Source organism: Brienomyrus brachyistius, chromosome 14 (assembly GCF_023856365.1).
Source record: "Brienomyrus brachyistius isolate T26 chromosome 14, BBRACH_0.4, whole genome shotgun sequence".
In the NCBI taxonomy this organism is placed as follows: Eukaryota; Metazoa; Chordata; class Actinopteri; order Osteoglossiformes; family Mormyridae; genus Brienomyrus; species Brienomyrus brachyistius.
This window is the reverse complement of record NC_064546.1, coordinates 6050091-6063329: the sequence shown is the minus strand read 5'-3', so window position 1 is coordinate 6063329 and position 13239 is coordinate 6050091. Positions and strand designations below refer to the sequence as shown.

Sequence of the window (13239 nt, the reverse complement as noted above, 5' to 3'; positions counted from 1 at the left end):
AACAGCTAATGTTATGGTATGTGCCGGCTAACCCAGCCAACAATTTTCCGTTCCGCGAACGTTCACTGAGCGGTGCAGGAACGTTCCCAAGATCACTTAAGCGAACCCGTCTTTAAGTCGCTAGTTCCCCAGACGATAAGCAGCATCCGCGAGCGCACGTCGTCTTTTTCAAATCTGGCACTCTATCAGGGACCCGGGGACCTTGTGTGAGAACCACTGCCCTAAAGGTTATTTTATGGTTCAATAAAAAGTAACCTCAAGAGAACATTCACAGAACATTCATAAAAGGTTACAAAAACGTAACCTTAGTAGAACCTTCAGGAAACGTTCCCAAAAGGTTCTCCCAAGGTTCTACAAAATGTGACCTTTTAGAGAATGTTCTAGGAACGTTTGTAAAAGGTCACATTTTGTGTAACCTTTTTAGACCATTCCAAGAACATTCTCTAAGGGTCGGAACCTTCAGGGAACCTTTAGGGAACGTTTCCTGAACATTCCGTGTTTACTGGGAAGTTGACATTTTTGAAAAGTGTTTAATAGTTCAGTGTTGCTGAAAAACGAGCTTTACTGACCTTGCAAAATTTCTCATGAAGACCGGGATGTCGGTCTTTAAGGTGCTTTGCCAAGTTTGACATGCTGCAGGACTTTGTAGCACTATTTGCATAGAAGCTTATCGACATCTTTAGCATTTCCATGCTTATCTGCAAAATTCTTCCAAACGGCACTTTTGCATTTTTTTTTTTTACTAAAGCAGCTTGCGAAGTGCCTTCAACTGCAGCATATGCCATGTTCGGCCAACTCCGTATGCGTGTGTTAACCCACTAAGCGAATGTATTCAGCGGCTATTGAGAAGAGGGGAGGGGCTGCGCTAGTGTGTGTGTGTGTGTGTGTTTGTGTGTGTGCGTGCACGCGCGCCTGCGCTGTAGTGGTGCTGTGTGAAGTGTGGCGAATGAGGCGAAAACTGCACTGTTGGTATCATTATTTTCAACTCCAGCATCAGCTATATCTTCCGTTTCTGATGTTTTGCGGTGCAGCAGTGAAAAAGGTCCCCCCTTAAACAGTTTCCCGCTGCACCACTTTCCGAATGTTGTGTAGGCTGTTTAAACTGGTATTGCGGTATAAGAAAAAATCATATCATAACAGTAATAAAAAACGGTTTTCGGTTTGAACCGGTATACCACCCAACACTAGTAAATACAAAAGACATTAAAAGTTCCGTATTAATAGCTCCGTACTAATGATAATTTAATAAACATGAATAGACGTTTGTTATAATTTGTTCATTCAATTCATTTGTTATAATGAATTGATGTTTTTTAGAAATGATGAACGTAGTTTTATTAAAATAAATAAAAAAGAATCATTAATTAAAAATACGACTACGTCGACTAATCACTGCAGCCCTACATTGATGTGAGTGGTATTGTCAGTTACCTACAATTTGCCATAAAATTCACCCTTGAGTACAATTCAAATAATAGTCAAATTCCCAAATTATTCAATAGTAAATCTCTGTAATTTAGAAACATTGCTGGCTTCCTGCAGTGATATTTCTTCAACTTCAACATTCATTATGTGTTTGATAAATTTCTGTCTGGTAGTAAACATTGTTTTTGATGTAACTTCAGCATGAGCCATTTTGAGTACCAAATGTACTTGATGTTATTCATATGCTAGAGAGGCTGAGAACTTAAACACTACAGTGCCATCGTGTGGCAATACAGGAAACTCATGCCAGATTTCCATTGTGAAAACATTTTCCAGTCAGCTATACCTCACCCCAACCATTTCTAAGTGTTTGAGGACAATCAAGGATATTTGAAAAAGGATTTGCAGGTCATCTCAGTAAAAATATATTTGCAAGTAATGCACATTTAACAAAAGATGATTCGATTAGTGTAACATAAATATGACTTTGTTTGATATTTCAACAAACGTCAAATATTTTCTTTCAAGTACCATGAATAATTTCTGTCACTTGTCTTTTTCACAAATGTAGTATGTACAATAAGTATATAAATTGAATAAATACATAACATACTTGAAACAGTGAGTGTTCCAATTGCTGTATTCAAGATTATGCAAAAGATCATCTTTAATGTTAAAAAGTTATATAGATTTAGTGGATTAACTGTATCACATAAAACATTTATTAACATACTTTAAACGTTAAACGCTACCAGTTACACTGAATAACAGTCGGCTTGATAAATAAAAGTGCTTAAATAAAAGTGGCACCATCTGCTGGAACAATATAGAGTTGCATGATATAGTTCAGTCCTTAGCACTTTTATAGAAGAAAAATTGAATACTGCAATGAAATATACTAAAAATTTAGTACAAGAATTTTGTAAAGCAAGTATGACTGAACATGTGAAATTCCTATTAATATACAGACATAAATGCTCAATGTTCATTGGAAGTTAATGACTGAAGATAAATGCTAAAACTACCACAACTTCCAGCTGTGGAAAATGTATATTGCTAATCCATCCATCCATCCATCCATCCATCCATCCATCCATCCATCCATCCATTTTCTACACTCACTGATGTATGTTTAAAATTCAGACATCAAAATAGTACTGTAACCAAGAATGGAAAACTAGGCTTTAAGAGGAAGATCGATAATATGCAGCCTTTTTGTGAAGTCCCCTTCCCAGTTTGGAGGACGAGTATTACTGGGTTATCACCCAGTAGAGCAGGCTGAGCCAGTGAGGCACGCTACCCTGAGATGATACGTGTCACACTCTGGTGTGATTGATTGCATTAGCATGTGGGCCTCCAGAGATGACTTCATCCTCATGGCAACAGACAGCTGGCAGCTGAAGGTTCCACCGGAGGCACCTCGAAGGCCTAGTCATGTGTGACGTGATGAGCTTTCTCTCTTTCTCTTTACTTCTGCTTCTGGAAAGCGAGAGAGAGAGAGGTTTTCTGTAATTCTTCACTGTATCACATTACTCTTTCCAACCAGTAGACTCCCACCAGCCCGGTCTCTGCTTCACATATCATCATGCTTTTTGTGATAGTAATCTAACCACTGACTTTTAGTGGAAACTTCCAATGTCTGCAAAAACATGTAGATCTTTGCAGTCTTTCAATATCTGCGAAGTGATATTCATTTTCATGTTTTGGTTTTGTCTTGTTAAACAATTGACATGCATCTGCTGACAAGGGCCCAAAAAACCAGGTGTCTCTCACTTATCATAAGTTCACTTTTACTTTATATTGGACAGTGTTTTCCTCTGTAACACCTGCATTCCAAACAATGTCAGCTGCATTATGTCATGTTTATTTTAATTGGTAGGCCAGATGGTACATTTTGGGCGTGCAGTATTAAGCACTTCATAGGCTTCCATAAAATTTCCATAGATCTGGAGTGGGTCACATTGCTTGCTATATGTCCAATGGTCCTTTTACTTTGCTTTGATTACAAAATATAATTTGAAAACAACACAAAACACCAGCCAAATTCAAGCATAAAACATAAAAATAGAATATGGTCAAACGCTGACTTCGATCAAAGAATTAACAAAAATTTTATTTCTGGCCAGCAGATGGCACTAGAAACACGCCACAACGACATCATATTAAACCAGTTAATAACGACTAGAAGCAGGTGGGAATTGTTCTTTGAACAATATATGGCTTATATTGAAGTACATTCATTTTAGTTCTTTCTCTATAAGGTGCAGGTGCTACATCAAGTGAAAGTTTAATTTGCTTCCAACTTGACTACTTGATTATTTTCCTTAATGGAAATTTAACAGTTTCTTGTAAAATTCCAATGTAATATCTGGTGGTTTCAAATGGGATTTTCAAACAATTGAATTTGTCTGCATAAATTGCAAGTGTTGGTCTGGCTGGGAAAGAGAATCTTGTATTTTATCAGCAGCTGTATGAAGTTTTGTCTGTATGTCCAAAATTTTTTGGAATTAAATTCCACTGCAGTCGTGTAGAAATTTCAATAGGCTGCATGAATCTCAAAAGCTGAATTACCTCTTCCTGAAATCTGTTATTACAGGGCTTTGTTAGCAAACTGGATGAGTTCATCAAGTGGCTACGAGAGGCCCTAGAGACAACCGAAAACTGGCTACCCCCCAAAGCCGATACCACCAGCCTCAAGCTCTACCTGGAAACACACCTGGTGAGTTGTCCGCTTTCCGCTGTATGTGCAGAAAATACAAAATTCTGTGTGTGTTTGTGTGTGTGTGGGATTGCATAGATCACATTTGGGGATCAAAAGTGCGGTAAAACCTGAAACTAATTTTGGGGGCATTTTTCAGGTCCCCGTCTGGCTAACCTCAGTTTTATATAAAATACGAAAATGCATTTGAACACTGCAGAGAGTCTTTGTGCACTCTTGGTCATACACTCTCATATATGCACATCATTCTTTTTTTACATACTTTGCTATCCTGAGTCTCCAGCACTCACAGAAGCTGGCTTGAGTGAATGTGTGTGTTTGGCTGTGTGAGCTATGATAGGTCTGCTACTCCCCTAAAAGCTACTCTTTAGTGTCCAGCCTGGAGTGGGTGTTATATTCGTGCTTTTGCATCACAAGCATGTATCGACTGAGGGGAAAAAATGTGAAAAGCACTTGTTTTTCCTCATATTCCCACAGTTGTCAGGCCGCAAACGCGAGGTGTACACAATTTAATGTTTTGATTTGGAGTCCAGCTGGTGCGCGGGGAGGAAGGATCGTGGAATGTTCCGGCACCCGAGGGAGGCCGGTAACGAGAGGCCAGCAAGCGTGGCTGCTCTTTATAAGGCATTGAGAGATGGTGCGAAATGAAACGGCTATTGATTGAAGCCGATGGCGGATGCAGGCCTTTGAATCACATTAACGAGAGCACTTCGTACCGGTGGAAAATGAACAGCCTGGACTACTGCACGCAGGGCAGCTGTAAAAGAGCAGCTGGAGCTGGGAAAGAATATAAAACTGTCCTGTATATGACCGTAAGACCTTCTGGCCCAAATGCCACAACTGATGATACAGCCGTGGAGATACACTGGAGAAAAGTGACCTTAAAAGCCGTCTTAAAGTTAACACTTTGTTTTTGGTCACACACAATAAATTAACTTGTTACATTCAGACACAAATGAAATAAAGTCAGGCATCAGATTTTTCCCCGTTTTGCACCGATGTCCTGAAAATTTGGGACAAATTTTTTATATTTGAAAGGACATTTAAAACCTAAATGAAGTCAATCTTCTTTCATAATTTTTCTTAAGGCTTTAAAAGGAGGTATTATTTTTGTGTAATATTTATTTCTGTTAATTTACTCATACAGTATAAGATGAAAAAATATAGCATTAAATCTTTTTCTTGCACTACAAAAAAAATGAAATTTAAAATAAGATTTTATTAATAAAATCAGTAGCTTTGATAGAATAGATCCTAATTTTTGGACTCATTCATTGTTAACAGCCACCTGATCTGCCCTTTATTGAGGGGATTCCATGCACCCACCTCTCCAGGGGATTCCTGGGGTACAGGAAATAGAGATCAGCTTATTCAGCAGAGACAGCACTCAGTGCAGGTCCGGCTGTCCCACTCCACCCCTGTGCCTATAATGAGGCATGAGGCCACGCCTCCATCTGTCCATGTCGCAATCATGCTGCCATGTAGCCTGCCGCTCATGGCAGACCCAGTCACCCCGCCGTGTGGCCATCTCTGCACGCCTCCGTCCATGAAGGTATTCATTCCTCATCCAGGAGGCCCCCTCTCTCTGTGATTCGAGGATTACATCTTTTGCCAGAGCTGGTGCTTGTGCTCCAGAAGGTTCATCAAACATCTATTGATGTCTGGTGGGCGATAACCTGTCTGGCCCCTTTAAATCCACTGAGATCGCCTGTCTGCCATTGTGCTGGTGGAGCATCCCTCGAGAGGTCTCACGCCCCGTTAACACCAGCGTGTCAGGCATATTTGTATGATGGGATGTATTCACTGTTTCTATGATAAGATGTGCATCAGCATTTACAAGCAAGCAGCTGACTGTGCATCAGGATGCAGAAAAGTCAGATCATCAGCATTTGAGAGCGGTTGAGGTGTAGAGGTCGGTAACTGACTGTTAACTGACATTTAGAAGAGGGTAATTGATCTTGATCTTGGATAACTGATCTTGGTACATCTATAGAAGCTACCTTGGATGTGTATCTGGAAGCTGGTCACTGTCTTTAGGTCAGTATTGATCTGGGGAATCACTGATTATGTATCAAGTCACTGTGGAGCAATAATTAGGAGCGGATTCTCCCCGCAATGTGTCCTGTTGTCTGCTGCATGCACTATTTGCGCATAGAGAGCAGTCCAGGGCAGTTACTGCGAACTGCAGTTCCCTCCACCCACCTTCAGCCAGCTGCTTCGATCAGAACCCACCATAATCGCGCTAAGCAGGCCGGCTGAGATCTGAAGAGTCTGCAATCCCCGGCGAAGATGGCTGCAGGCGCCTCTCCGCCCATTTCCCTCAGGAAATCTTTCCTTCCCCCTCTTGCTTTCTGCATCTTCAGAAGCACAGCCTGGTTCCCAACCTTGCAGATCTGGAATCCTGCGCTCTGCACTCAGGCCAGTGTACAGGTGTGCCTGCGAAAGCCTACTCTGTGTTACCACATCAACATGAAAGTTATAATAGCAGTAGCAATTAAATGTGAGGCGAAACCTAGCAGGAGAAGGGAAATTTGTGTTTGCGGTCACATCAGCTATGGCATGACACACATATCACTGTAAACGGTGCAGCTGGCTTGGGAGAATATTCAGTACAGGTGTCTGGCGAGTTGTGGGATGAATTGGTAAAGGGGACAAGGAATTCCCTTGGAAGAGTTTGTAGGATGCTTTACAGTCTCTTGTAAGGCGAAATGGTGAATCAGGATTACAGTATGGACAGGCTGGAGAGGCTAGCTGTGATGTCTCCTACATGCTCACAAGTTTATTATTATTACAATATCCAGCCATCTAATTACAAAATGTCTTTAACTACAACATGAAGAGTTTTCATTCATTCATCATTTCATTCATCTTCAAACCATGTAACCAGGGTCCTGGAGCCTATCCCAGGGAACACAGGGCACAGGGCTGGGGTACAGCCTGGACAGAATGCCAGTTCATCACAGGGCACAAGGCTGAAGTGCAGCCTGAACAAGATGCCAGTCCATCACAGGGCATAGGGCTGGGGTACAGCCTGGACAGGATGCCAGTCCATCACAGGACATAGGGCTGGGGTACAGCCTAGACTGGATGCCAGTCCATCACAGGGCACACGGCTGCGGTACAGCCTGGACAGGATGCCAGTCCATCATAGGGCACACGGCTGCGGTACAGCCTGGACAGGATGCCAGTCCATCATAGGGCACACGGCTGGGGTACAGCCTGAACAGGATGCCAGTCCATCACAGGGCACACGGCTGGGGTACAGCCTGAACAGGATGCCAGTCCATCATAGGGCACAGGGCTGGGGTACAGCCTGGACAGGATGCCAGTCCATCTCAGGGCATAGGGCTGGGGTACAGCCTGGAGAGGATGCCAGTCCATCATAGGGCACACGGCTGGGGTACAACCTGAACAGGATGCCAGTCCATCACAGAGCACACAGCTGGGGTACAGCCTGGATGGGATGTCAGTCCATGAAGACATACACAGCAAGCAATTTAGAGGCACTATTGAACCTAAGGGCAGGAATTTAGCCCATGAGGCTATGCAAACTCCTCCCGAACACAGTGGGGCAAAAGGTCTAAGGCAGCACTGCTGCCCACTGTGACACCAGATAAGATCACAATCAAAGCCAGAATCATACTTTACTCACCAGGAAGCAGTGGTGTCTTGCTGCTTAAATCACTGAAACAATCAAGACATGGAAAGAAAGCATAACTGTAAATGCAATCTTAGGTCTCCAATAATGTAGCTACAGCAGTGCACTAAAATGTGCATGGCGTGTGGAGCTAACAGCGCGAGTCTGCCTGCATGCGGGTTTGGAGGAGAGGAGCCACTGCACTGTGCTGCGTCTTAAGGGGAAGTCTGAGCTTCACCATTTGAAGTTTACCAAACCTGTGAACTGTGTAAAAGTGAAATTTAAATTAGTAATGAATGTAATGTATGCTGAATTAGCCATGTATGGCTTGTGTGCTAATGGAAATTCAACAATTAGAGTCCGTTACCGTAAAAGTTAGCCAAAAGTAGGCTACAGTCACTGGCTAAATTGGGTTCAAAGACCTGATTTTTAGGTTTAATGAGCTAGCTTTTGTTTTAGTAAAGACAGAAAGAGGTGCAAAACAGTGGCATGTTTGGATCCATAATGTTTGAGCAGTGGGTTGCCAGTGGGCACTGTAGAGTGTGAGCACAGCTTTTCAGCTGCGCCATACAGTACAACCATGGCAGACGACCATCTGAGGAATCTAGCTGTTCTCAGAACCAGAGTGGAAAAACACTTCATTTGGATATGTTTGTGAAACATTCTGCTGCACAGCACAAGAACCACAGCCTTAAGCTGTCTTAAAAAACATGTGGTCAGACATGTCCAGATTCGTAGTGCAGAGCCTGCGGGAGCTGTACAGTTTTTTGCATGTTCCTATTGACGATTTTTAAGATAAACTTGGGGAAGTGTGTATTAGAGTTTTTCTTGATTGCTTTGGCACATTTCATGAAACATACCTAACGTTCTCAAGACTATAAGAGCATTTTCAATATAGTTCAGGCATATGGATCAACACAACAGCTCAGCTGCAAAAGCCTGTAACTTACACATAAAAATTAACTCATGTCTCAAAAGCAAATAATCTCACCAATGAATTAGTCAGCATGGAGCGGCATGGTGGTGCAGTAGTTAGCACTGTTGCCTCACACCTCTGGGACCTGGGTTCGAGTCTCTGCCTGGGTCGCTTGTGTGTGGAGTTTGCATGTTCTCCCCATGTCGTCGTGGAGTTTCCTCCGGGTATTCTGGTTTCCTCCCACCATCCAAATACATGCTGAGGCTAATTGTTGCTAAATTGCCCATAGGAGTGCATGGTGTGTGAGTGTTCCCTGTGATGGGCTGGCCCCCCATCCTGGGTTGTTCCCTGCCTTGTGCCCATTGCTTCCAGGATAGGTTCCGGACCCCCCGCGACCCAGTAGGATAAGCGGTTTGGAAAATGGATGGATTAGTCAGCACCACCAAAATGAAAAAGTACAAAAAGTATTGTTTTGACCATGAAAGTCAAAATGCTGAATGAGTGGGTTCCCACTTTCTCATAGTCACTGACCGATCATTTTTCTTTAGCAAACTGATACTTACAATTATTCTTAATTGCTGTGGAGCAGTTTTCAAATGACAATTAGCATTTGCAAAAGAACAAGTGTAATGACCACATTTTAATGTCATTTCTGCACGGCAGAAAATCATTGCAAGATTCTATATTGCAGTATGTAAATAGAAGGCACTGACTTGCACATGTAACTTCTTCAGATGTCAAAACAATGCAATAGCAAACCAAAATGTCACATAGTAAAAGCCAATAAAATAGCAATACAGGAACAACAAAAAGACAACAAAATCATGTACTGTAGGAACCAAAAATAGAACGATGGCATATCACTATTTATAGAATATATTTTTAAAGCACTTTGAAAGCTTGGTTAACTGTTTTGCATGGGGTGGTTAACACGATGATCACATACATTTATTGTTTTGGGTGTAAAATTATTACAGTATAAAACTAATTAATCTATTTTGAGCAATTAGACTAAAGCAACTGAAAATTGTGCAAAATGATGTTAACTGTACAAAACCATTTGCATGTATGTACTAAAATATTTGGAAATTTGTGTTAAGCAATGAGAAATTATGTCCTGCTGTGCAGAAGTGATATGGTGTAGGGGTTACACTTGTTGTTTTGCAAATGTTAATTGTCATGTAAGAAATGCTCCAAAGCAATCGAGAAAAACTTTAACATTATGTCAAAATAAATGTTGTAAAAATGTATTTGTGGATCTTTTGTTGAATACATTTGCCTACAGAAGTACAATTGTATTCCTATACAAGAACTCCCACATACCACTCCATGCCACCCTGCCAACACCTCTTGCCACCCCTTTGCCACCCCATATACAATTCTCTAGATCTGCCACTGCCAGGGAGACAAAGAGGCCGAAGAGTTTGTTATGCTGAATTGGTCACACTGAGTACACCTACCATACAATAAACACCACACAGAACTTCACCTAAAAACACTACACAAGATATACAGGGTATGTGATATGCACAATGTGCAGACAATATACATCATGGTACAAGAGGAACAAAATAGCAGACTGTATAGTATACAAAAGTATACCATTGAACAATCATTGCGCTGCAATTTAGTTACTGCATGTATCATTTCTGATTAATATAGGATATTGCCTTTGGAAAAAAACTGTTTAAGTGGTGAATGGAGTTCACTTTTATGAATCTATAACATTCAGAAGACAGTGTTTGGTACTGCTTGTGGCCAGCATTAAAGGGATCTGTTATATTCTCAGCTCTTGGCCAGCATGAAAGAGATTGACAATGATTATCTCAGCTCAGTGTCAGCATGAAAGGGATCAGCAATGGTCTTCTCAGCTTAATATTAGTATGAAAGGGTTCGGCACTGGTCTTCTCAGCACATGGTCAGCATGAAAGGGATCGACAATGACCTTTTCAGCTCATAGCCAGCATGAACGGGATCTGTAATGATCTCATGGCCAACATGAAAAGGATCTTCTCAGTTTACTTCCTCATCCTGGATGCATCTAGTTCCTGGATTAGGGGGAGGTTGCAGCTAATGATTTTCTCTGCAGATGATCTCATGGTTGATGTCCTGCATTTTCACTTTAGATTGGACCATTGCCACATTGACCCAAATAGTGATTGGGGCTGTGAGAATGGACTCGACAACTGCAAGGTAGAACAGAACTAGTATAGGCTTGGGAAGACTTTGTGTTTCAGGAGAGGGGAGAGGCTGGTTATGTTGAGGTTGCATTTTGGAGGTTACGAGTGTTGTGAGTGCATGGGGGCGTCCGGCCAGTGGGAGTCGTTATGCCACATGTCCTTTCTCCTGGCACAGAGCTTCAAGCTGAACGTGGACAGCCATTGCTCCCTGAAAGATGGCGTGCTGGAGGAAGGCAAGCAGCTGCTGGAAGTCATCATCTCCCACAAATCAGGTAGCATGCTGGAAACCCTCTGCATTCATTATTAATGTCTACATTAACATACTGACCTTCAGCATTTATAAATCTTTCAGCGAGCAAGGGATAGAGGGCTTTCCATATACTGTACAAATGACTTTCTGCGGTGAATGAGGTCTGTAAAAAGGCAGCAGGCTGTGCGCCAGGTGATGGCTGAAGGAAGGTGCCGGGACAAAGTATATCAGGCGAGCAGCATTAAGAACAGTGGCTTGGGAATCACAGGGCATCTCCCAGACACCCCTCCCACTCCAACACTGTTCACCTCAAGCAGGCAGCGGCGCACTCTGCAAACGGACAAATCTGCTAAGCCGGCCTCCCGCTTGGCAAGGTGTCTCCTGGCTGGTTGTTAAGCTGCCGACCATTAAAAATGCAGATGGCCCCCAGGAGCAGAGCCTGTCTGAAAGCTCAAGCAACTGAGTCCCGCTGTGATTTGCTAGCATCCAGCCACTTTGCCACCCCCCCCTCTTTTAGTCTCACACCCCCTTCCTCCCCCCATCCCTCTTTGTCTTTCTATTTAATCTGCTCTGGCTTCCAGCACCTTCAGTTAGTTTGTATTGGACACCACAATTATTAATTGCAAATCTCTCTCCAGTATCCTGTAAAACCAGTAATACCTGGTTTCCTAGCAACTCAGCAGATCAGTAATAATTCTGCAGGTAGAAGCAGGAACTCGCATTGTTCGACAGTGGATAGACAATACGGGGTGTAATCCACGCAAACGACAAAAGCGGGGTCACATTTTAAATTTCACCTCGTTTTCATTTATCTTAATTTATGCTTTTTAATTACTCTGAAGGAATAGGATTTGGGGAATGATCTTTGCGCCGGTATTGCTGGCGGAGTAGAAAATGACTTGTAACGGAAATGAGGATTAGTGTTGCACAGTGTGCTCTGGCGGCAGAGGATCGTTTCAAATTGCCTAGGTTTTTGCATAGAGGATCAAACTAGGCGAAAAAGGATGAGGGTGAGAGCCAGGTTCCACCTACAAGACAGGAATACGTAACCCTTACCTCAGCAGAGGGATGAAAAAAGACATCAAAGGGGCACACAGGCACTTTTTCACACCAAGCAGAATTCCGGTTTTTAAAGCCACATTCAACAATCAGTTAGACAATCACTGAAACTTGGTTTTACCCTTAGAATCCAGTATCTGTTTGTAGATCCAGCTCTAAATCACATATAGACTGTATTTATATCATAATAATAATCAAGATCCCTCAGTTTTTCCAACCAGCTGTGTATAGTAACTAAATAATGAATAGTAAAAATTGTCTTGTATTACACCACAACAGGGAAGTCCATCCATATTCTGAAGCAGCTTGTCCTATTCAGGATTGCGGGGGGTTCAGAGCCTATCCCAGAGGCTATCAATGCAAGGAAGGGAACAGCCCAGGATGGGGCACCAGCTCATCTCAGGACACACTCACACACCATTCACTCACACATGCATACTTATGGGCAATTTGGTAATTCCAATTAGCCTCAGCACGTTCTTGGACTATAGGAGGAAACTGGAATACCCGGAGGTAACCCCACGATGACAAAGGAAGAAAATACAAACTCAAAAACCTGGCTCTGGAGGTGTGAGGCAACAGTGCTAACCACTGCACCACCATGCTGCTCCATAACAGGGAAATCATATTATAATTAACAGAAGCTACAGTATACCTAGGGAAAGTTTTTGAAACTAAAAAGAAGCATAACTAATAGCACACACAAATTACAACGAGGCGCAAACCTAATTTTGTTTTCATTAAAATAAGTAAAAGTTGATATATTGTCAGATATTGTAAGCAGTCCACCCATCCACTAGAGGGCAGTGATTCTGAGATTCACTGCTCTTTTGTGGAGATTTTCTCTGGTTTCTGTGAACATCTGGACTCAATTTAAGTTGCCAGGTAACCTAGCAATGTGCTTAGTGTTCAACTACGTTCTCACTAAAATAAAAAAAAACTAAACTAACTTTGGTTGTGTAGTTAATTTCCCACACTTTCTCCCTGTTCTCTTTGTCCTGAAAGGGGGAAATAATAAACCCAGACTCTTTTCTCCTGGCATCCCCACATCAC

The 13239-nt window shown here is 42.3% G+C and overlaps 1 protein-coding gene across 8 annotated transcripts in view; it reads left to right on the top strand.

Moving 5' to 3' along the window:
• akap6 (A kinase (PRKA) anchor protein 6) overlaps positions 1–13239 on the top strand; it is a 168444-nt gene that overhangs the window by 64222 nt on the left and 90983 nt on the right. For all 8 annotated transcript variants that reach the window (XM_048974096.1, XM_048974095.1, XM_048974098.1 and 5 more), the window contains 2 exons: positions 4022–4144; positions 11053–11149. In XM_048974096.1, coding sequence (XP_048830053.1) covers positions 4022–4144; positions 11053–11149 — 220 coding nt within the window. The remainder of the gene's footprint in view (positions 1–4021; positions 4145–11052; positions 11150–13239) is intronic.